The sequence below is a fragment of the Sebastes fasciatus genome, chromosome 5 (assembly GCF_043250625.1).
Source record: "Sebastes fasciatus isolate fSebFas1 chromosome 5, fSebFas1.pri, whole genome shotgun sequence".
Taxonomy (NCBI): Eukaryota; Metazoa; Chordata; class Actinopteri; order Perciformes; family Sebastidae; genus Sebastes; species Sebastes fasciatus.
In genome coordinates, this window is record NC_133799.1 from 2,594,904 (window position 1) to 2,618,430 (window position 23,527).

The 23,527-nt window shown below is 38.9% G+C and overlaps 2 protein-coding genes across 2 annotated transcripts; one reads left to right on the top strand and one right to left on the bottom strand.

Moving 5' to 3' along the window:
• Positions 1 to 1,060: 1,060 nt before the first annotated feature.
• On the top strand, positions 1,061 to 12,685 carry fbxl5 (F-box and leucine-rich repeat protein 5). Its single transcript, XM_074634537.1, has 11 exons — positions 1,061 to 1,242; positions 2,944 to 3,159; positions 4,031 to 4,126; positions 4,331 to 4,526; positions 5,877 to 6,062; positions 6,203 to 6,328; positions 7,489 to 7,643; positions 7,743 to 7,825; positions 7,934 to 8,668; positions 10,392 to 10,540; positions 11,663 to 12,685. Exons 1-11 carry the CDS (start codon positions 1,159 to 1,161, stop codon positions 11,737 to 11,739), a joined length of 2,103 nt encoding a protein of 700 aa, XP_074490638.1. The 5' UTR covers positions 1,061 to 1,158; the 3' UTR covers positions 11,740 to 12,685.
• Positions 12,686 to 14,002: 1,317 nt separating this feature from the next.
• LOC141767341 (5-hydroxytryptamine receptor 3A-like) lies at positions 14,003 to 22,833 on the bottom strand. Its single transcript, XM_074634538.1, has 9 exons — positions 22,779 to 22,833; positions 21,855 to 22,015; positions 21,667 to 21,711; positions 21,414 to 21,520; positions 20,898 to 21,067; positions 19,150 to 19,310; positions 17,954 to 18,164; positions 14,815 to 15,024; positions 14,003 to 14,313 (listed from the first exon to the last, which is right to left on the bottom strand). The coding sequence occupies exons 1-9, from the start codon at positions 22,831 to 22,833 to the stop codon at positions 14,003 to 14,005; spliced, it is 1,431 nt and encodes a 476-aa protein (XP_074490639.1).
• Between the last annotated feature and the right edge of the window lie 694 nt (positions 22,834 to 23,527).

Consider the following 23,527-nt stretch of genomic DNA (forward strand, 5'->3'; position numbering starts at 1 on the left):
TCAGTATTTATGTGTATGAGTGTGTCTATATTTGCAACTGATAAAGAGACAGAAGAGAGAGGGAAGACTGAGCAAATAATAATAAAATACATAATAATGTTATAATGATAATGATAATAAAAATACATAAATATTTATTTTATTATTTATTATTTTTATACATAAGTTGACATCTCTTGGTCACCTTCCTTCAGTTTTGAAGGTTTTATTTACTAAAGCTGTTCAAAACATTTTTGCTGATCTGGGAGCGTATATCTCCTCGAGTCACAGTGAAATATTTATATAACATTTTATTATAACACTGACTCCAGATCAGTGTTTACTGGCCCTCGAACAGTTTCTTTCCCTGGGCCATATGGACACTGAACAAACAATAAATCTGTGCAATATTAATACACTGAATGTGAAATACATTTGTCTGTGTAATATATCCTTGATGCAATATATACGATACGATAATACGACAAGACTTTATTGTCAGACAGGTCTGAAATTTGTTTTGCATAACAGCAGCTCCATTTGCAACATCACAAAAAGGACAAAGACAAGAAACAAGGATACACACATTTAAACATTACAATCACATTATATATACCTCAAGTGCAACTACCTGTTTACATTTTATGTATTACATCTACCCTACCTATTTTACAAGTGCAATTACCTCTGTTTACATTACATCTATTTTTATATTTTATACTTCTAGTGTAACACTTCTGTTTATATTTATTTATTACATCTACTTTACCGGTTTTATTTGCTTTATATAACTGTGTGTGTGTATTACCTGTTATATGTTTTATCTGTTATATGTTTTACCTGTTTTATTTGCTTTATAACTGTGTGTGTTTTACCCGTTATATGTTTTATCTGCCTCGTTTAGTCTTGTCAAGTATTTGTTTTAAAGCACTGACCAGAAGTGGCAACTGTGAATCTCCTTCTATTTATTACAATATTTTATTATAACACTGACTCCAGATCAGTGTTTACTGGCCCTCTGTGGTCACATGACCTGTTCTCTGGTTGATCGTCTCTGCGGCTGCGCAGTGAGCTCTAGATGAGATCGTTCTGCGGCTGCGCAGTGGGCCCTTGATGAGATCGTTCTGCGGCTGCGCAGTGAGCTCTAGTTGATGACGCAGTGAGCCTCAGACAGTAGAGATGGCTCCCTTCCCGGACGAGGTGGATGTGTTTACTGGACCTCACTGGAGGATGAAGCAGCTGGTGGGCCTCTACTGCGAGAAGGTGCGTTTAGATAACTCTCTATCGTTAACGTGGAGGTTTAAAACAGGAACATATGAAGCTGTGTGACTAACAGGACGGCTGCAGGCGAGCTAGCACCACAGCTAGCATGTAGCTGTTAGCATCCTGTTAGCATGAACTCTCTGAGGATGTTTAGAGGCTTTTCGTGCTTCCACTTATAAAGTTAGAGGTTCATGGAGGTGTTTGCTGAACCAGCATGTTGAAGCAGGTGTTGAGAAGCTGTTGATGAACTTTAAAGAACCTCTAGCTACACATGCTAATGCTATGCTAACAGGTTTAACTCATGTATAGATGTGTTGTTATGCAACACGGTGTAAGCTTCCTCTAATGTTCTCTGCTGCTGCATCACCAACACATCCCCAACACATCCCCAACACCTCACCAACACATCCCCAACACATCACCAACACATCCTCTGCTTTCATTACAGATTACATTACACAATGTTTATGTAGTTTACTGTTGTAATGTAACTTACTTATCACCTGTCACTGTCAATATACACCCCACACGTTGTGTGTATACAGTTTATAGACATCTATACATGATATACCATCCAGTCCATTCACTAGTTATTTCTTTGCACTATTTGTATTGTTTACTACTTTTACATAACACTTGCTTTGTATATAGACGTTTTATTTTATATTTATATACACCTATTTTTATACATATATATATATATATATATATATATATATATATATATATATATACTCCTATTTTTATACTTATATATACACACCTATTTTTATACTTATATATATATGTATATATATATACACCTATTTTTATATATATATATATATATACTCCTATTTTTATACTTATATATACACACCTATTTTTATACTTATATATATGTATATATATATATATACACCTATTTTTATACATATATATATATATATATATATATATACTCCTATTTTTATACTTATATATACACACCTATTTTTATACTTATATATATATGTATATATATATACACCTATTTTTATATATATATATATATATATATATACTCCTATTTTTATACTTATATATACACACCTATTTTTATACTTATATATATGTATATATATATATATACACCTATTTTTATACATATATATATATATATATATATACACCTATTTTTATACATATATATATACATATATATACACCTATTTTTATATTTATATATATATATAGACACACACCTATTTTTATACTTATATATATATATATATATATATATACTCCTATTTATATATATATATATACTCCTATTTTTATACTTATATATACACACCTATTTTTATACTTATATATATATATATATATATATATAACTACCTACCTATTTTTATATATATATATATATATATATACATACACACACACACACCTATTTTTTCACATGGGTACATACTAATCCTGTCTATTTACCTTTTATTTGTTCAGCATTGTTGTCCTTGTTCCTAGGTGTTATTTCTATATCTGTGTACATTGAGAACAATGCAAAAAAAACAGTCAAAATCCTTGTATGTGTAGCTACATACTTATCCAATATAGGTGATTCTGATAATGCACGACGGGTGTACTAAGGATTTTATTTATTGCATGGATGTCTGTAGTATAAACATAAATAACATTACATTTCATAATAAATTAGTTATTCTTTGTTTTTTTCCACAGCTGTCCAAAACCAACTTCTCCAACAACAATGATTTCCGCTCATTTCTTCAGTCGCTGTGCGCCACCTTTAAGGAGTTCAAGATGCACGAACAGATTGAGAACGAGTACATCATCGGCCTGCTGCAGAAGCGCTGCTGCACCGTGTACAACGTGCACTCTGACAACAAGCTCTCGGAGATGTTGTCCCTCTTTGAAAAAGGGCTGCACAACGTTAAGGTAAATATAGATGCTTTACACATAGATGTTTTTACACCTATAGGCTTTACTTGAAGGGAAAACAACATACATGCGTTCTGCAGAGCTCAGCTGATAGTTGATGCTCAATGGTGGGGTAACACTCTGTCATTAGAATAACTATTATTTTAGCCACACAAAGATTGCAGCATCAACAACAACATCACAATTATTATTTTTCATATATACATTTTAAATGTACAGATGGGAAATAGTATATTTAGTATCATTTATTTTAAAGCCTGTTTACAATTTGTAGCATCCATTTTTTATAAAACTAGCAAAAACCCAAGTTTTTGTCACTATTGTATGGGGTTTCAAACGTTTTATTTTATTTCTTCGGTAAAGGCCAGATGCAGAAAGAAGTGGGCTGAATTGTATAATAAAGGCAGGGTTGTTTTTGTGATTTGCTTAACAAGAAAGAAGAAGTATTGTTCTCTCTCGAGCTATGGGCAAACCAATAGAATGGGCTTTCCAGAATGATGCAATTGTGTAAATCTTAATATCCGCTCTGCCTCCGTCAGTTTGTAAAACACAAAGGAACATCCTGTATCTTTGGATGGAGATTACAAACTCTGTCTTAGGGGAAAGATGTTTGTCTTGACATGAATTATTCTGTGCTGAGATTTTTTTTTATGGTTAGAGGACCTTATTTTGACTTTTCCTCAGTTGTTAAAGAAACATTGCAGAATATTAGGTCTGAGAAGTTTATAAATCATAATAGGTATGTGTAATAATCTAGCGGGTCTAGTTATGAAAATAATGAAGATGTTGTAGCCCGGATTGTAAAGAAGAACTGCCATGTTTTGGTTTTAAGAGACTCCATGAATTAACAATTGTTATGTGTTTTTAGAATGAATATGAGCAGCTTAACTATGCCCGGCAGCTGAAGGAGAGACTAGAAGCTTTCACACAAGACTTCCTGCCCCACATGAAGGAAGAAGAAGAGGTATACGATGTTAAAATTCCTTTTTCTTGTTATTATAACATATATTTTAATTCATTGATTCCCCCAAAGAATGGGTAAGACTAAATTGTGTTCCTAAACAACAAAGAAAAAAAAGCATTAAAAAAAGCTAAGGAAACATATTGCTCATATCCCAGCAAACTGCACTGTTGCAAGCTGTTTATAAACTAAGGAGATTCGTTGCAGGTGTTTCAGCCTATGCTTATGCAGTACTTCACCTACGAGGAGCTCAAGGACATCAAGAAACAGGTGATAGCGCAACACTGCAGCCAACACCAAGGGGACTGTGCCGCTGAGGTGTTGAAGGGCTTCAGCTTGTGGAGCCAGGCGGAGGAGCTGCAAAAAGCCTTTAAATATGCCGACCACGAGAAGACGGATTACGGTTAGTGAATAAAATATATTCCTAAATGTTAAAACTAGTTTTTATGCAAACACACTAGAAGCCACAAGTAATTAGAAGAAATGGTTCATGTTTCTCATACCTGGAGCGAGGTTAAGTGGTTCAGAATTCAATATACCGGTCACAGCATGTACATGAATGACTAGTTCTCTCAGTATTTCTGTGTACAGCAGACGCCGGAGGGGAAAGTCACAAGTCTGTACACTTTTCAAATATAGGGAGGTACATAGCTAAGTTTGTCACACTGTTGTGGCACTGAAAATTAATGACACATTTGATGCTTAATTGTGTAATTTAAAACTAGAGTCGGTAATCTTTAGAAACTAACAAGAGTGCGCTAGATTTTTTTAAATGATTCAACCTTAAAACCTAACTCAGTGTTGCCAACTGTTTTCCAATGAAAGTAGCTAGCAGCACTAGCTCCAAAAGTCCCTAAATCTGGAGAGAAAATCGCCAACTTGGCAACACTGACAGTCCGTTGCTTCAGGCCTCCCTCCAAAGACACTCCACCAAAATTATAATCAAGAAAGTAAACAAGCTAGCAGTTTGTGGAAGACTCCGGTGGCACGCAATGAGTGCGCATGTAGGTAGGCAGGTAGTTAGACAGGCAGGTAGCCCGAATGATTGGACGGGCTTATAACAGTCCTTCGACAGCCACGGGTACCAGATTCCTTCTTTATTTTTCAGAGCATTTGATTTATTGATTGCTGTCAGGATGTAATGAGAATTTAAACAACTATAACAAAAATGTGTTTTTGAAGAAGGTTTAACAAGTAAAAATACCAAATGTGGAAGAGCCAGTTTAATCTAAAATGTGAAAACCTGTTCTATCACTTTGGGTTCTGGTTATTTGTGATGGGCATTTCTAATATTTGAGTCATTTATAAACAAAAGAAACGAAAGAAAAATCAAGTAGATTGTATTGTCCAGCACTTGTTATGCAATAGGCTTTTTTTCACAGCAGACATTTTGACTTGTCATAGAGAAATACAGGTCTTACTAATAACATAAACAATGGCTCCGTCCTATTCAAGTGTCCCACTAAGCTGTGACTGTGTGACAGAGAGTCAGCATGTACCACAGCAGGACCTTGAAACAGAGCCAGCTAAAGCGGAATTCAGCTGTCAGGAATTGTATTATTTACACCTGTGCTTTTCCTACTGTGAAATGTCAAAGTGTCTTCTGTGAAAAAGGCCGACGTCTGTCTGAACAATGCCATATTTAACTTTTTAAGTCATTAGTTTCGTGAAAGGATAAATTGGCGTTTGTAAAAAGGTGCATTTCATAATTTTGGTATTTGAGTCGATAATGCTGTTTTGTTTTTTTCCTCAGAACTGGAAAAGAACAGGAATTCTTCAACCCACATCTCCCAGCTTCCTACAGAAATCATGCTGAGGCTGTTCCACTATTTGGGCCCTGAAGATCTGTGTCGCTGCAGTCAAGTGTGCAGCTCTTGGTCGGAGCTGACCAAGACCGGCTCTCTGTGGAGGCACCTCTACCCCGTTCACTGGGCCAGAGGTAGGCTGCCAGTAGCTGGTGGTTACCTTGACGAACAAAATATTTTTTACTAAGCTTAATTTTCTCTGTAAACAAACACTTAATTGTATTAAGTATGTATAGTGGTACACTGCTGATAAATGTTTGTGTCTTTAATGTAGGTGATTATTATAGTGGCCCCCCCGGGGATCTGGACCAGGACCCAGATGAGGATTGGGTGAAGAGTCGGCAGAATGAGGGTCGGGCCTATCAGGAATGGGATGAGGATGCTGATGTTGATGAGTCTGGTAAGTTAAGAACAACGGTGTAATCAGGAATGTTCTATTGCTATTTTCAAACCCCTTCAACCTGCCTTTGGCAAGCTTTTAAATTAAAATTAGGTGAGATAAAACGTATCTTAATTTAGTAGCTTGCCAAAAAAATGTCAGTGAGTGCCCTTAAAAACACGATGAGCACTGTTTTTAATGCTCTAAAGTGTGAGATAATCAAGTATTTGTTTACACTGGTCAGCTGTAAAAGAGGCTCTATGTCATAAACAGATTATGCACCTAGAAAGTCAACTAAAATATATCTCCATTAACACTTGTATCAAAAAGCATGGGCTGGGTTGTTCTGACATTTCCATTATTTGGTTATCATGTTGATATAAGATAATAAAAGTATAGTGTGAGAAAATCTCAATGTGTTTGCCCAAGGTCCTCTGGCAGGACGCTCCACATTCGCTCACATGCTCTTGTGGTGAATTCAGTCACCTTTTTAAAGCCGTTTCTCACCAGTAGGAATACAGAAAATCCACATGCAAATTTTCTCTTTGTGTCTCGTACAATATTGAGTGTTGAGACACTAAATTGATAAGACGTTCTCACATCTTGGCAGCAAGATTGCTTTTTTTTTAATTGAGAAAAATATTCATATGACATTGCAGACATGTTCTCAACATAATGGTTCAGAAAAACAAGGATATTAATTTAAAGAAATAAACAGAAATAAAAATCATAATTTAAATAATAGAATTTGGATGAGTTAACTTACAAAATTTAAAATTATCAGGGAAAAACAGCATACATTATTCTTCGTTAAAGACTTGAGCTACACCTGGCGGTATGACATCATTTGGAACAAAGGATTTCATTGGTCAAACATATATTTCCGCAGGCGGAAATCCGCTGAAATCGATGTCCATCAGAATATTTTTTCCCCGCACAAATGTTCCGCATGGATGTGCAAGCGTTCATAAGAACCCACGAAATCATTTTTTATTAATTTCTGTGCGAGTTTTTCTGGACGTAAATCCGTGCTTGGTGTGAAACGGCTTTAATTCACCTTCTTTTCTGGCTGCACTCTGACATAAAGGTAGTAAACACGCCTGCAGTGTAGCGTAACATGTTTTCTATTATTTAAATTGGATAAATTATGTCATCCATGTTCTTGTTGATTATCTCTTCAGATGTGTCGGGACATAAGCAGGGCTCCCTGGCGATTGACACTGCTCAGCGAGAGAAGAGGCTTCTGAACGGGATGATCCACAACCTCCTGCCAGCTGTGGGTCCGTCTGTCAAGTCCATTGTTCTGGCGTACAGTTCTACCGTCTCCAGTAAAATGGTGTGCAGCGCAAAATCTTTGTTTTGACTGTAATCGTACGACACCCGATTATAAAGATTGTGTCAAGTCTGAACTGTCATACTTTTGTCCTCCTTTCAGGTGCGCCAGATCCTCAGTCTCTGCCCCAATATTAGTCACCTGGACCTGACCCAGACTGATGTTACAGACTGTGCATTTGACAGGTAAATATTAAAAGTCATCACTAAAATAACCTTGTCATTTACTCTGGTCAGTTCTTTTTTATATAGAGGAAACTCATTACTCTGTTCTTGCTGTCCTCCCTCTTTCAGCTGGTCGTCTCTCGGAGCTTGTCTCTATCTGGAGCACCTGGATCTGTCGGGTTGCGAGAAGATTACTGATCACACCATGAAGAAGCTGTCCGTCGGGCTGGGTGACCTCATGTCCTCCACCTGCTTTGACAAGCGTTCAGACCGACGAGCCAAGCTTCTCAAAAGTTCCCCGATACCCATCACGCTCATGGAAGAGAGAAACCTGCATTCAATGGGGCGGAAGCGGCAGGCCATCATTTTCAAGCCGGTGACTGGCCGTTGGGGCGCCGCCTGCACCCCCACGCAAGTCTGGGTCCTGGACTCCTCGGACCTGGCTGATATTGAAGATACTGCAGAGTGGAGCCGTCGTGGCGGGCTGTCTCTTCCTGAAGCAGAAAGCTTCGTAGAGACACAGCTCGTGGGAAGCTCGTGCTGCTGCAGGAGGAGCAGGAGGCGTGGGCACAGGACTGGCTCGAACGCCTCCTATTTGCATCAGCAGTACGCCATGTCTGGGGAAATGTTTTGTGGTCACTCCACCTGCTGCACTAGTGACATGGCCCTCAGGACTTTTTCTGGGCCTCAGTGCAAGTCGGGCACCACCAGAAGCAGCACTGCAGAGTTTCGGACTAAATGCTCCTCATTTGGGGGCCTGCAGTGCCCGGAGCGTGAACACAGGACTGACCCGTCAGAGGCTAAACGCCCACTGAGATTTCTCAGTCTCTCTGGATGTTATCAAGTCACAGATTTGGGATTGAGGTAAAGATCATGCATTGCTGTTTTTCAAACAAATACACTCCTTTTACACCTGAAATGGCATCATTTCACATACAAACCTGTAGGGATGTCACGAGAACCAATACATCGTTACCAAGTCGATACCAAAACTTGATAGTACTCGTTTTTCTACGGTACCGCGGGTGCTGAAGGTACTGGTGGGGCTTGAGAATAACGGCATCCCATTGTCCCAGGGCCGATAGAAAATGTGTTTGGGTCCAGTGGGCTACCTCCGGGTCTGAGAAGTGAAGCCAATGCTGAAGTGCCTTAAACCTGCATTCTCTCTAACAGCCAGCAGGGGGCGACTCCTCTGGTTGCTAAAAGAAGTCTGATTGTATAGAAGTCTATGAGAAAATGAGCCTACTTCTCACTTGATTAATTACCTCCGTAAACATTGCTAGTTTCAAGTCTTCTTCAATACAGCATGATGTTTATTTAGTAAATTATGGTCCCATTTAGAGTCAGATAGACCATAACGCAGGGGATGCTTTAGGGCGGGGCTACCTTGTGATTGACAGGTCGCTACCACGGCGTTGTCCGTGTTTTAGTCTTAAAACTTTAACCCTTTCACAATGTGTTTTCACTTCATCAAAATTAATTATAACATTTTGGTCGCCTGAAAATGTCTTATTCAGCGTTCAGTTGTACTTAGCTCCACCCTCTCGTGTCACTTCTGGTTGCAAAAAAACACGATGGTGACGACCAAAATGCCGAACTCCAGGCTTCAAAATTGTAGTCCACAAACCAATGGGCGACGTCTCGATGACTACGTACACTTCTTATATACAGTCTATGGTTGGGACGCAGTAAACTCACTATTGACGCGTCCAGGGGATCCACCCTATTTTTCCCCGATAGTGCTAAATTGTGAACAACAAATCCATGTAGAAATCAGCATGACGAGAGCTAGTTAACGTTAGCCGCTGCTAAGCAGCACAGTCCTACACGGAGCTAGCGGTAATGCTAACGTTATGTGTTCAAAAGTCATATTGTAAAATGTAGTTTTTGGCGAGAAACTTGAATAAATCCAGCTGTTTGAAGGAGATATTTTCACAGCAATATGAAATAGATAATGGAGAGGGAATTCTGACCTGTTTAACTTTACCTAACAAAAACCAGTATGATGTTGAAGTACATGGGCTTTACTGTTTTACTTTTTCATTTTTAACGTGGTATTGAGAATCATGGAATTTCACTAGTATTAGTATTGACTTCTAGATTTCTGGTATCGTGACATCCCTACAAACCTGGGTTTATACGAGAGGTTAGTGTCTTCAGAAAACGATGTGATGCTGAGATACTGATGATGAGATCAACGAGTCATCTTCGATCAGCTGAAAAATACCACAACGTTTTGTCAGGTTGCAGCTACAAAACAACATTTAGTGGTACGTGTAGTTATTTCCAGTGCAAGCTGAAAGCAGAAGATGGTGCTGTCATTTGTGCAAACACTCCGCCACTTATCTTGGTAAACTAATACTTGGTGTAAGTGTTGATTCACAACATGGCTAAATATAATAGAAAGGTATAAATGCAGGTGTGCTCATCAAGTTATCATTACCATTAAAGACGTGGTGCATTACATTTGCTATAGTCAACAGTTTTGCCTTTTATTAGGTTAAGACTGGATTATCAGTGTTCATGTAGACGTTCCCACTGCTCACGTTGCTGTACCTGTAACGAGGCGTGGCTGTGTGTGTTTCAGGGCTCTGTCGCAGCGTGGAGGGCTTCCTTTCCTGGAGCATCTCAACCTGTCTGGCTGCCTCTTCATCACTGAGGTGGGGCTGCAGGAGCTGGTGTCAGCCTGTCCTTCCCTCAATGATGAGCACTTCTATTACTGCGACAACATTGACGGTAACAAGTGAAACTGTTAGGGGTCCTTTTCCCTCTGAAACACAAAATGCTAGTACAAGTACATGCTAGTAAGGTGCTTTGGAAATCGGCTGTTATGTTAAAGGGCGGGTCCATTATCTTCTTTTTTTGTTAGGTTTTTATATCATCCTGTATTTTCCCAGTGGTGTTCCATTCAACATTCAAATTTTGGCATCAAGATGTTATATTTCCAAACCCTTCTTGAAACCTTTTCCCAGGTGACCTAACGTAGGTTTTAGCTTGACGACGCTGCTACATGTACAGTATGTAGGATGTGTATATATACATCTTTATAGTCAGTGTATTAACGTTACATACAGTAACTTAGATGGCTGTCGGCGTGCTCCCAGTTTGGAGAAGCAGACAGGAGTACCGGCACGGAAGCTAAGCAATGTACTGCTGTGGACGCCACGTTAGTTCAGATCAGAAAGTCACACAAACAAACTAACTGATCGAGGCAGCGGTACACCAGCTCCTCCTGTGTTCTGAGAGGTCAAATTACTGTTTTTGTGAATGGAGTCTGGTGGCTTTGAAGGCAGCGCTTTAGCAGCTTCAATTTCCCGTCAGAAAGGGCTGTCTGACGGCGGGGTAAAGCGGTGAAAATATTCTAAATATAGCGTCCACAGCCATTTTACCTTGCCGTCAGACAGCCTTTTCTCACGGGGAACTGAAGCTGTTATATCGCTCCCTTGAAAGCCACCAGACTCCATTCACAAAAACAGTAATTTTACCTCGTAGAATGTAGGAATACTATGCATGATGGATGATCATGTATAGATGGACCCGCCCTTTAAACTTTGTGAATGTGTCATGGTGAATGTAGAAGGTTTTGTGATGATGTGTGGCAACAGTGACAAACATGACTAACCCCACCTGCATAGCATGTGTCCTAGTGTAAGTAACAGGTGCCCCCTAGGTGGAAGGTAAGTAGGCATTACAGTAGCCAGTATGATGCTGCCAGTATTCACTGCATTTTATTTATTTGAAATATAATGATTCATTTTTAAAGTATTGGTGTAGATTGTGTATGTAAGGGTTAAGCTTTTTCATTTGTCCTATGTTATGTAGTTCAGTGGGTGACCACTGTGCGGTGTTTTTCTCCAGGTCCTCACGCAGACACGGCCAGCGGCTGCCAGAACCTGCAGTGTGGTTTCAGAGCCTGCTGTCGCTCCGGAGAGTGAATCCTGCCAAGCAACACTCTCCTAAAAAATGTCACGTCTCCTTTTTATTGCACTTTATCCTGGGAATACCGGTTGCTGTATTTTTGTGTCACTTCAAAAATGTTTCTGGATGAAACTGTAATTTTTTTTTTTCGTTGCTCCTGTTATTTCCATTTCCATCTATATTAAATGGAAGTAAAAAAATCTTTTAGAAAAGGAAAACACAAAGGGGTGATGATGGATTTGAAGTGTCTAAAAAATGTAAATTCTGGTTCCTTTTTTTTGGTTTTGAAAAATAAAAATAAACCTAGAGAAGCGTAAACACCAAGTACTTTGTGTTTTCTGTAGTTAAACCATGTTTCTTTTGTCACATAAACTGATTTATATAAGTCTCCTTCTCCCCCTGCTGTGTTTAGTTGATCCATTTATAATCAGCATAGTGTCGACTGACATCATCAATTAAACAAGCTTTGTCAGTTATTGGAGAGTGGAAATGTGAATTACTCGCTGCTCCCCTTTTAGATTGAAGCTTTCATGTTGTTGACGGTTACAGGTCAGAATTAATATCCTTACCTTGATGTTCAGCTCACAGCAACCATTAAATCACTGAGACACCAGTAAAGGATGTACAGACATGATGTCGCAGTGTAGTCTTAAACCATTTTGTGATACCAGATGTTCACAGTCACCGAATCAAGCTTTCAGCATTCATATTTCTTTATGCACTCCAATATTGTGGGTTAAAAAAAAATGGACCAATGTTCATACGAGAGTGATTTTAACATGCAGCCCAACGCTGAGGAGGGATTAAGATTGATTACCCTCAGACTGGGAGAAGCCTACCGTGTGCTGTTTTCAGTAGATTGTACTTCATCTTTAATCATTCTGCAGCTTGTTCAAAAGTCTTGCATGAGTTCTATTGGAAATTCATATTAAACAGAACAATAAAAAGTATCTTGGGGTTCAAGGCTCTGTTGTTGGTCATTTTTATTATTTTTGTGAACATAATAAAAAAATTTAAAAAGCTTGCAAGTGTGACATTTTAGTGTCTCAGGTCGCACAACAAAAAAAACATTTATAAATAAAAGATTAATAAAAACATCAGCATGTTCACTTATTTAATCTATTTTATTCATACTTTATTGTTTTTATTTTCTATGTTAAGGTAGTATTTCTTAGATATTTACATTTGTGTTCTTGTCTCTGTTGTGAATTAAATTTCAAGAGAAGTTAACACTGAATATTGTTTTTCACAAGATCCTAATTATCTCCTGTTAGCCATTAGTAATTAGTCAAGTAAATGTTTACAGTATTTTTTGGCAAATAATTACCAAAACATTGTTGTTTATTTATCATATGCACAAGTACAACAATTACAAAAGCAATCATTGGAAAATCCTGCAATGCTAATTAAATATGTATTTAAAAAAAGAAAATAAGATCACGTAAAGTAAAAACAAAATGAGAAAAAGTTAAAATAAGGGATAAAATATAACATAAATGAAATATAAAATAAAGTAATATAAACTAGAAAATGCATTTCCTGCTGAAAATGCGTGGGAATGCTGACAGCTGAAATTTATTGCAAAGCATTGCTGAAAATGCAGAAATGTGAAATGACTTGCCTAAAAATGTTGAAGCTCAAATGCATTGAACTGCACTGCTGAAAATCCTAGAAGATGAAATGCACAACTGGTAGAGTTGGAAGCTGAACTGCATCAGCTAAAGAAGCTAAGAGCTGAAATACATTGCTAGAAAAGCTGGAAGCTAAACTGTAATACTGTCAAAAGTGGTAAATTTGAATTTTCCTGAATAGGCGGAAAGAAGAAATGCTTTGTATATCAGACAGATGAACTGCATTGCTAAACACAGACAGAGACAGAGAGAGAGAGAGAGAGTAGTATTTGGGTGAAATAAACCTTTAAAATCTGTAAGTTGTTACACAGAAAGTGGTATTTGGGTGGAAAGTAGCAGAAGGAGTTGTAGTTAGCAGCAGCTGTTGTAGAATCAATTTTTAGACTTTTTTTTCAGACATTTTTCAAACTTTTTGTTTTCAGACATTTTTTCCAGACTTTTTTTTTTTTTACCTTTTTAGACATTGTTTAGAGTTTTGTTTTCCAACATTTTTCAAACTTTTTTCAGACATTTTTTTTTTTTTTTTTTTTCTACTTTGCCTAAAAACCTTTCAGGTTCTTGTTAAAAATTTGACTCAAAAGAGCAACAGCAGTTACTCTGGTAGAACTGTATTTGTCAAAGTTTCAGGGCTTTTAACCCTCTAGTTATATCATACTGCATACGAGTTGTTCCAGGTCCAGATACATATGATGGTGATGAAGCTGACAAGGATGAAGACAATGTACCAGCCGAACAGCAGACGGTCGATGACTATCCCGATCATTTGCCATTCCTGCGAAGTTTTGCTCCCCTGGAAATGTTTGTCCATCTGGAGGCGGATGGCTATGAGATCTCTGCTCAGTTTCCTCAGTTCCTCCAGGGCCGGCTCCGGAGGGGTCGGAGAGGGTTTCTCAGGAGGTGTATCACCAGAGACGCGCTGAAGATCAATCGCTGAGATGTTGGTGATGCTCAAAATTTTTGCTGTTTCTGTCAAAAACAAAGAACAGCTTGTTTGAATTCTAACATATTTAAAATAGCTAAATACCAATCATATAAAACTTCAAAATCTTCAAATTCAATTCAAAATATATATCAGAATCAGAATCAGAATCAGAATTGTGTTTATTGCCAGGTGTAAGAGATTTACACTAGGAATTTGCTTTGGTTATGTTGGTGCAAGTCAAACAGTATAATAACAAAATAGATAAAAACGTTAGAATAAAATAGAATTAAATTTTTTTTAAATTTTAAGAATATACAATATACAAAATAAGCTTTAAACAAAAATATTTCACCTATATTAGGTTATCCAATAGAGTATTACCCATAGTGTCCACTAGAGAGCGGAGCCAGTGTGAGTTAGAACGTGTAACCTTTCAGGTCCACTGTGCAGGACATACCTCAAGTTCCCACCAACGTGAGTCAGGTGCCAACAAGTATTGTGATAGACAGGACTTAATAATAATACAAATAATAATATACCTGTAGCAGATGGGTTGAGGAAGACAGTTTTTCGGTTGCTCTTTGTCTTTCGAGGGAGACAAACTACAACAGCTAGATATCGTAGCACGAGGACACTGAGCCAGTGAGGCACCGCACCGTACTGGCTGGAGCTGTACTGGATATTAGTGATAAACACGGTCTCCAACAGGCTGGCCACCATCAGAGCGAGACTGATGGAGAAGAAAACGTCTGCAGGAAAGAGAACAGGGAGGATTCAGTACACTTTTTCTTTAAGTAGGCTACTGTATGTTTTTCATGCAACCTTTTTAACCAACTTGAGTCATATCCCGGTTATGATCTCATTTGGGAAATGCTCTTTACATTAAAACTTGAGAGACCTGTTATTCATTCTGGTGGAGGATGTTGAACCCATCACCTCCCCCGGGCAAAAATGTGCAAACTTAAATTGACATTGTTTACTCTTTAGTCTGTATGTATAGGTTTCCTACACAGGGTAAATATCAGTGTCACACTAAGCCTCAGTAATTGTCCTACTTCCGTTGCGGATAATCATCTCAAAACTTGAAGCTTTTGCCACTACAGTTCCCATTCATTGTAAACAGGAAGTACAAGTAGTGAGTTAGCTGTGGGTGACAACTTGAACCCTTTCTTTTTTTAGCCCATATTTTTTTTTACATTTTGGCAAATTAGCACTATGAAAAGTCTGACGAATTAGCTATTAGCAGAGTTATGATAAGCGTCTTTTTTCTATGATTTCTGAGCCGATTTTTGGGCATTTATTCGCGATGGACATCGGGATAATGACATCCCCACTGAGCATAAGTCTCACTGAATCTAAAAATATACTGGAAAAACAAAGTTCGGAAACTTGTGTTTGGTGGATTATTTCTCTGTTGTTACAATGCTAATGGTCATTGTATTTTACATCATTGGAAAGCCTGTTTATTTACCTTCGCAATGATGTCCAACTTGTAAGGATCATGCATTTGTGGGATGAGCAGCACAGCTGATTATGTGGGTAGTGCCCAAAATAAATTTGCCAAAATGCTCTGTGTATTCTCATAAGACTACCAGGAAGCCTGCAATGACTGCCCTTCACCGTCAGGCCCATTTGCGCTGGTGTCGACAACACAGACAATGGAACCTGAACATGTGGGGGAATGTCATGTTCAGTGATGAGTCTAGGTTCTGTCTGCGAAAGTTGGATGGCAGGTCAAAGTATGGAGACGACGTGGAGAACGCTATGCTGATTGTTGAACCGATGGAGTAACAGCTTTTGGTGGGGGCAGTGTCATGGTGTTGGGGGGGGGGGCATCTCCCTCACTGGCAAAACAAGGCTTGTCATCATTGAAGGCCATCTCAATGCATTGAGATATCGGGATGAGATTCTGCAGCCAGTGGCGATCCCATATCTCTACAATCTAGGACCTAACTTCATCCTCCAAGAAACAACGCTCGCCCCCCACTGACTGTATAGTACCACCAGATAACTTTACCGCTAAACTCCCCTCTGCTCCAATCGCTAACATTTGTCCACTTACACTGCATTCGCCGTCACTCTCTTGCTCGACCAAACACTTGCTACGTACACACACACTACGTACTGCTTACGCACTGAGCTGTTCTCCAAATGAGCGACACTATGACAACACAAGGCTGCAGCCCAGAAGACAGAACATAACCAAGGTTGCAGAGTAAACAGGATAAAAGAGGTTGCCATGCAATTCAGCAGCACATAACAAACTTCAGGACAGATTGCACAATACACACACACAATTGGATTATAGAATATTATCAATATAATTATTTTAGACTCCAAAAAGTAGTACAAACTTTAATGCAACTTGAGGCAATAGTCCATATCCAGAAACTTCATAATAAACACTTTCCTCCCTTGTTGACATTGCCACTGAGTTGTTCACTTGCCTGCAGTAAGAGACGGAGCTCAATTAAGTCCCACCCACACCGGAGGGGAAAACAATTCATCGCTCTCCATTGACTTTGTATTGTGTGAAGGTGCCTCCTTTCAATTCTGTCAGCTTACAAACAACAGAAAAATGCATAAAAGCTGCTGTGTGGTGGGATGTACTACCAAAAGGGTAAAGAACCCAGAACTCAGAAGTTTTTAGAAGCTGTCGAATGGAAAAACAGAGCTATTAAGAAGACAAAAGCGGAGAGGAAGGAAGATGTGACGCATCAGCAGGAGGAATGGGAAAACCTGATCCCGATGCTCAGTATGCCTACATGTGCAGCAAGCATTTTGTCCAAATTTCAGTTTTAGGCCAACTATATTTCTGCAAGTTAAGCTAAAGCATTTAGACAGTATGCAACTTGTCAGTGGCGAACTCCATAGGAACTTTCATAGGAATGAACGAGGCCCCGCCTCCAACGCTGTATCAAGTTCTCTTTATACATCCATGTTTTGAAGGTCGGCATTTTGGAGTTCGTCATTTTGGCTGTTTTTTGGCTGATCTTGGTTTTTGGCAGTCGCTATTTTGTTTTTTTGCAACCAGAAGTGACACCTGAGGGTGGAACTAAGTACAACCGAATGCTGAATAAGGCATATTTAGGCAACCAAGAAGGTTATTATTAACTTTAATGAACTGAAAACACACTGTGAAAAGGTTAAAGTTCTAAGATGAAAACACATACAACTCCCAGACCGGACAACGCCGTGGTAGCGACCTGTCAGCCACAAAGTAGACACACTCTAAAGTATACCCTGCTTTATCGTTTATTCTACTCTAAATGGGACCATAATTTACTAAATGAACATCATGCTGTATTGAAGAAGACTTGAAACTAGTGATTGAGACCATAAACTCATGTTTACAATGTTTACAATGTTTACTGAGGTAATAAATCAAGTGAGAAGTAGACTCATTTTCTCATAGACTTCTATACAATCAGACTTCTTTTTGCAACCAGAGGAGTCGCCCCCTGCTGGCTTTTAGAAAGAATACAAGTTTAAAGCACTTCCGCATTTGCTTCACTTTTCAGACCCGGAGGTTGTTGCCTGAGTACAAGTGTGTGGCTAAACTAAGCAGCTCTTAGCTTTAAAATCACATGCAGCAATGAATTTCATAAAGAATGAGTATGTATGTTCTTCAACCTTCTCAGGAATAAAATAAGTAACACTATCACAGGTGTCACTCACTGATGAGAGGTGTTGTCTCCCCAGTGACAGGCAGCAAATCGTTCATGATGAGCAGGAAGACGGTGTAGCCCAGGATGAGGGTCATCTTGAAGGAGGAACGGTCCACGCTATGGGGAGGCAGCATGAAGCTGAAGAGGTCCACTGTGACGAGGAAGCAGCTAGGGATCAGGAGGTTCACCACGTAGAGGAGTGGCCTACGTCTCAGAAGAATCTTGGGAAGAGACAGGTACAATGCCTCAACATCACATTTTGAACATTTAGCTTCATTTCTTTCTGAATTTGGATGCAACATGATTCACCTTAGGTTTCTTGTCACATTGGAAGCGTGTTATGCTATAAATGCTGACATTTTTTTGAAGTGATGTGTATGGCATTTTCACATTTTTACTTTAATAAAACACCACAGAATAAATGTATATATTAGTTATTAGTGTAACTACTATGAACGTTGGCGAACAACAAAATCATGCATTACAACTGGCAAACTATACTGAGATGTGGGACAGACAGCCCAGTCACTCCTGTTTGTCTCAGCAGGTTAACACAATGTTCCCCAACTCTGAGGAGTGTTTTTTCCAGCAGGACAGTGCTCCATGCCACACAGCCAGGTCAGTGAAGGTGTGGATGAAGGACCACCAGATCAGGACCCTGTCATGGCCAGCCCAATCTCCAGACCTGAATCCCATTGAAAACCTCTGGAATGTGATCAAGAGGACGATGGATGGTCATAAGCCCTCAAACAAAGCCCAGCTGCTTGAATTTTTGCGCCAGAAGTGGCATAAAGTCACCCAACAGCAATGTGAAAGCCTGGTGGAGAGCATGCCAAGACGCATGAAAGCTGTGATTGTAAATCAAGGTTATTCCACCAAATATTGAGTTCTGAACTCTTCCTAAGTTAAAACATTAGTATTGTGTTGTTTCAAAATTAATATGAACTTGTTTTCTTTGCATTATTCCAGATCTGAAAACACTGCATCTTTTTTGTTATTTTGACCAGTTGTCATTTTCTGCAAATAAATGCTCTAAATGACAATATTTTTATTTGAAATTTGGGAGAAATGTTGTCAGTAGTTTATAGAATATAACAAAAAATTTCATTTTACTCAAACACATACCAATAAATAGTAAAACCAGAGAAACTGATAATTTTGAAGTGGTCTCTTAATTTTTTCCAGAGCTGTACATTGCATACTTACGTAGTATTCAATCTCAGAGAAGCTTCCCTCCTCTAAATCCAGGGTAGAAGGAATTACACTGATACCTGCGAGCTCCCACTCCCCGTTGGTCTCCAACACATCTTGGGACTCCTCCAGGATCTCTTCAGATGTGGCGCCTTGAATCATCCTTATGTCTGCAGCTTGAATAACATTTAATTGCAGAGTTTTGTTTTTAGTTATGTTAGAGATGCCACAAGTGAAGTTTTATTTTAAAGGCAGCCAACTCCTTTCCAATGAAAGTAACTAGCAGCTTTAGCTGCTGACTAGCTCCAAAAGTCCCTTAATCTAGAGAGAAAGTCGCCAAGTCAGCAACACTGAAAACCTGCCACTCCAAGCCTCCATCCAAAGCCACTCCCCCACTATTATCATTACCATCGTAAACATATCATAATGAACGTGAACGGCAAACATGGCTATTGTTAGTACTCATAGATTTCAAACTAGCATCTGGTGGAAGACTCCGGTGACACGCAATGAGTTTGTGTGGGCAGAGAGCACGCAGGCAGGCAGACAGGTAGTTCGTCCAATCATTACATTCGGGCTGAATGAAATGATTGGACGGGTTTATTACAGTCCTGCGACAGCCACAGATACCGGATTTTATAATTTATTTTGTCAGAGCATTTGATTTATTGATTGCTGTCGGGATGTAATGAAGCTGTTTCTACAAATCTTTACCAACCCTGCCTTTAATATCCATCCATACACATTGGAATATTTGAACACTTTAAAGGGCTTTTCACCGTTGAAATTGTCAAATGATCTGAAAAAACTGAGGCCTAGAGTAACCTTGTGTCACACACAATCTCCAGTCAACACTTCAACACTTCAACTCCAATCACTGTCACATCAGACATTATGTAGTATACAAAACTGCATTTTAGCCTGTGGAGATTTAAAAAAAAAAATGCATTCCCTGTTAAAGTCTGACAAACTCTCCACCCAAGTCATGCAGTTAAAAAGGGACTATTTGTAACTTTCAGAAATGCTTCTTAACAGCGACACCTGTGGCCGTGAAATCAACGAAAGTCAGCGTCGGGCTCGTGCTTGTGCTCGCTCTAAATATACCTGAACGAGCATCGCTCAAAACAGTGAGGCGACACACGTCAGCTAAAAGAACAATATCATTCTATATTTCAGCTGCTTGGCAGTAATGTTAGCTGACCAGACCAAGGTCTCTCCATGAATCAATGCTGATACTGTGTTTGCTTCTCCTGCCTCAGCGCAGGCTTCAGCAGCGGGGCTCCGCAGCGAGAAACTCATCTCCTTCCGCCCGCAGCCGGAGAGAGCAGGAAGACACCGGCAACCGGTCGGTGACGAGACGGTAACGTTTCTCTCTGCGGAGCCCCGTTACTTCCCAAGACACGGGAAACCTCTGTTGGTCTGGAGGAGCTGCAGCAGTTATTTCTGCACAAACGTCCACTGTACATTCACTAGATATTCTCAGAGCTACTAACTCCTCTGCAGTGTGGAGTGAGCGCGCGTTCACGTCTAGAGGTGGAGCGAGTACGCGAGAACGCGCGCTGTCTGAGTGAAGGCGAGCAGGCAGAGGAGACGAGACAGTGGCCACACGCGAGCGCGCATATGCGAGCGCGCATATGCGAGCGCGCATATGCGAGCGCGCATGTGTGCCGACCCGCTACATTTATACGCTTAGAAAGTTACAAACAGTCCCTTTAAAAGGTCAGACTTTTTAAGAACTGTATTTTATATTTAAGCTGGCTTACCAAAGTGTAGATATGATCCAAAGGTCAGAGTGCAGTTTTGGACATCGAAGGGAAAAGTATAGATTACTAATCGGCAGGAGCTGACCACTCTGATCGGCTTATCATCATAAACATGACCTGTGTTGTATAAGTAGACATACGGAGTTTGGGGAGAATTGTCCTCGTCCATGCTGGAATAGAGTGGAGAAAAAAAAACATTTTAATTGTTAATTAACAAATGAATAGATATTTTAAAAGGAGAGAGGAATACAAAGAAATTCAAATTTGTATTATATGTTTAACTAAAATGAGTTGGTCTTTTTATACTTAAAAAAATTATAATTTTTGCATAAAATGAGGAACAAAGTAGATTCCTTTAAGCTCCATTGTACCAAACACCTGTAATACTGTATACCTGCATGGAGGGTTACCTCTCTCCTCTCAGGTTTACAGCATTTAAGTTTGCTTTCCAGCTGCTGATATTTCAGGTTTTTACTTTAAAAAGTTCACAGACTACTGTACATCCTTTTAACGTACAACTCTGCGATATGGACGTCTGGGACCCAAAGCAGTTCTCGAGGGACAGAGACTCTTTTAGTTCCACATTCCTCCTCATCCCAGCTCAGTCCTTCGATATCCCACTCCTACATTAAACAGAGCAACACAGACGGGATGTACAACGAAGAAAATGCCATCCATTTCAGCTGTGTCACTAATGAAATATTAATAAAGATGATGTAATCACATAAAAAATCTGCACATAGTGGATTTAATTGCCCTGAGAACTTACCAGAACTTGCCAAATGAGTGTTGTCATAGTCTGGGATTTTTCATTCTGTGGATGAAACATATGTTTAAATGAATTAGAACCTGTTTTACAGGTTAATTATCAATTTGGATCAATGACTGTTAAAAAAAAAGCAAATGAAGTTGTGCATGCTCATATGCAGGCATGAATAGGTGTTTGTGTAGACTCACCACTCCTATTATTCCCACCACAGTGATACCGATGGTTATGTTAATTGGAATTGAAAAGCTTTTTACAGGTCGTAGTAGTTTTTTAGGGAATAAATTCTTCTCAAGTGCACCGAACAAAGATTCAGGAGTCGGGTTGGTGCAGTTCAATGCTGCTACAAAATCTGAGTTTAAAGAGAAAGTAGAAAACAACATTTGTGAGATAGTTCAACCGTATTACTGCAACCGTGGCCGTTCTCGGTTTCTGCATTATGGTAGGAGAATAATGCACTAATGCATAAATGGCTTGTAACTGGTCTATTAGTAAATGACACATTAGTTATGAGTTACCTTTGCTGCATCTCCCTTCTGTCAATAATAAAGACATAAAAATGCCCCCAAAATAGTTAATAAAATAAATGCAATTTAATTTTGTATTTTATTTATAAAGGGTGCTGTATTAGAAGATAGGTAGTACTGCTTTTATAAATCACATATGTGCCTGATAACTCTGATAATCTTTTAATATCCAAAATAAACAGATGAATTCCTTGATTTTCTTTTGGAAAGTAAAAGCTGGAAATATTGAATGACTAATTCATAGAAACAAGGACTGAAATAGTATTAATCAATGTGCCAGGTAGCTGTTATAAACTGATGACATACTGTATATTAATCTGTTTGTTTTCTTGTGTCTCATAACTATATTTATGTATAAAGTGAGAAAAGGCAATCATTTAATTGTATTTGACTTTAGTTTATAGTTTAGTATCTTCTGACAACAAACCTGATGATAAATTTTAATAAATCGTTATCATTATTATTTGAAAGAGGTTCCCACTGTACTGTACAGGACCAGAAGTAACTGAAGTGCCCCTTTAACTACCAACTTAACTTTAACAGATTATCTTCTTTGCTCATGGATAGTCAAATGTCTTCCCGTCTTACCGTGAAGCAGCATGAAACAGATGAAGATGAGCACAGCGGGCTTTACATCTGCCATTTTCAGTCTCAGTTTAGCCTTTATCATGACAAGTGCCTCAGATGAGAAAACAAAAGGCAGCAGTCCGCTCCACCAGATTGAGATGATCTGCTGGAGCAACATGAATTTATCAATAATTAAATGAAATGTGTAACCTCTTACAAAAGCTAATATTGACTGTAGAGTATGGTAGACTGCAGCATGACTTACTGTACGCCTTTGGGGTGTTCCCATTTGCTTGGAGACAGCCACTCATCCTATGACTGTGTTTGGATAATGAATGTTTGGATTGTACCACAGGTTTTTGAATCACCTTCATGTGGATTTGTATTAGATGTGTCAACAATTCAACAATTATTGGTGTAAGCTGAGGCCAAGGCAAACACAACATTATGCACTTGGCTGTAGTCATTGGATGGTTTAGCATGTTAGCATGCACGCATTTGAAATTTAGCACTAAACTCAAAGTACAGCTGAGGCTGATGGGAATGTCATGCAGGATTTTTTAATATAAACTAAAATATTGTGAATCAAAACTTTGACCTGATTATGGTGTTGGGTGAAAAGTTATTACAATTTATCTTAAGGGGGAACATAAATCTCTGCACCAAATTTCAAGGCAATTCATCTGATAGTTGTTGAGAGTTGTTGTGTTTCACTCAAAACCACAAATGTGGACCTCATGGTGGCATTAGTGGAAAAATCAGGGAATCAC

What these genes read in the sequence shown, in the direction of transcription:
- fbxl5 (XM_074634537.1), top strand. Translation starts at nt 1,159, where the DNA reads ATGGCTCCCTTCCCGGACGAGGTGGATGTGTTTACTGGACCTCACTGG. An exon ending in TGGGCCTCTACTGCGAGAAG is followed by an intron (nt 1,243 to 2,943) that starts GTGCGTTTAGAT and finishes TTTTTTCCACAG; the next exon opens with CTGTCCAAAACCAACTTCTC. An exon ending in ACATGAAGGAAGAAGAAGAG is followed by an intron (nt 4,127 to 4,330) that starts GTATACGATGTT and finishes GATTCGTTGCAG; the next exon opens with GTGTTTCAGCCTATGCTTAT.
- LOC141767341 (XM_074634538.1), bottom strand. Translation starts at nt 22,833, where the DNA reads ATGGCAGATGTAAAGCCCGCTGTGCTCATCTTCATCTGTTTCATGCTG. An exon ending in CTGTTTCATGCTGCTTCACG is followed by an intron (nt 22,016 to 22,778) that starts GTAAGACGGGAA and finishes CTTTAAACTCAG; the next exon opens with ATTTTGTAGCAGCATTGAAC. An exon ending in GACGTCCATATCGCAGAGTT is followed by an intron (nt 21,068 to 21,413) that starts GTACGTTAAAAG and finishes ACTCTATTCCAG; the next exon opens with CATGGACGAGGACAATTCTC.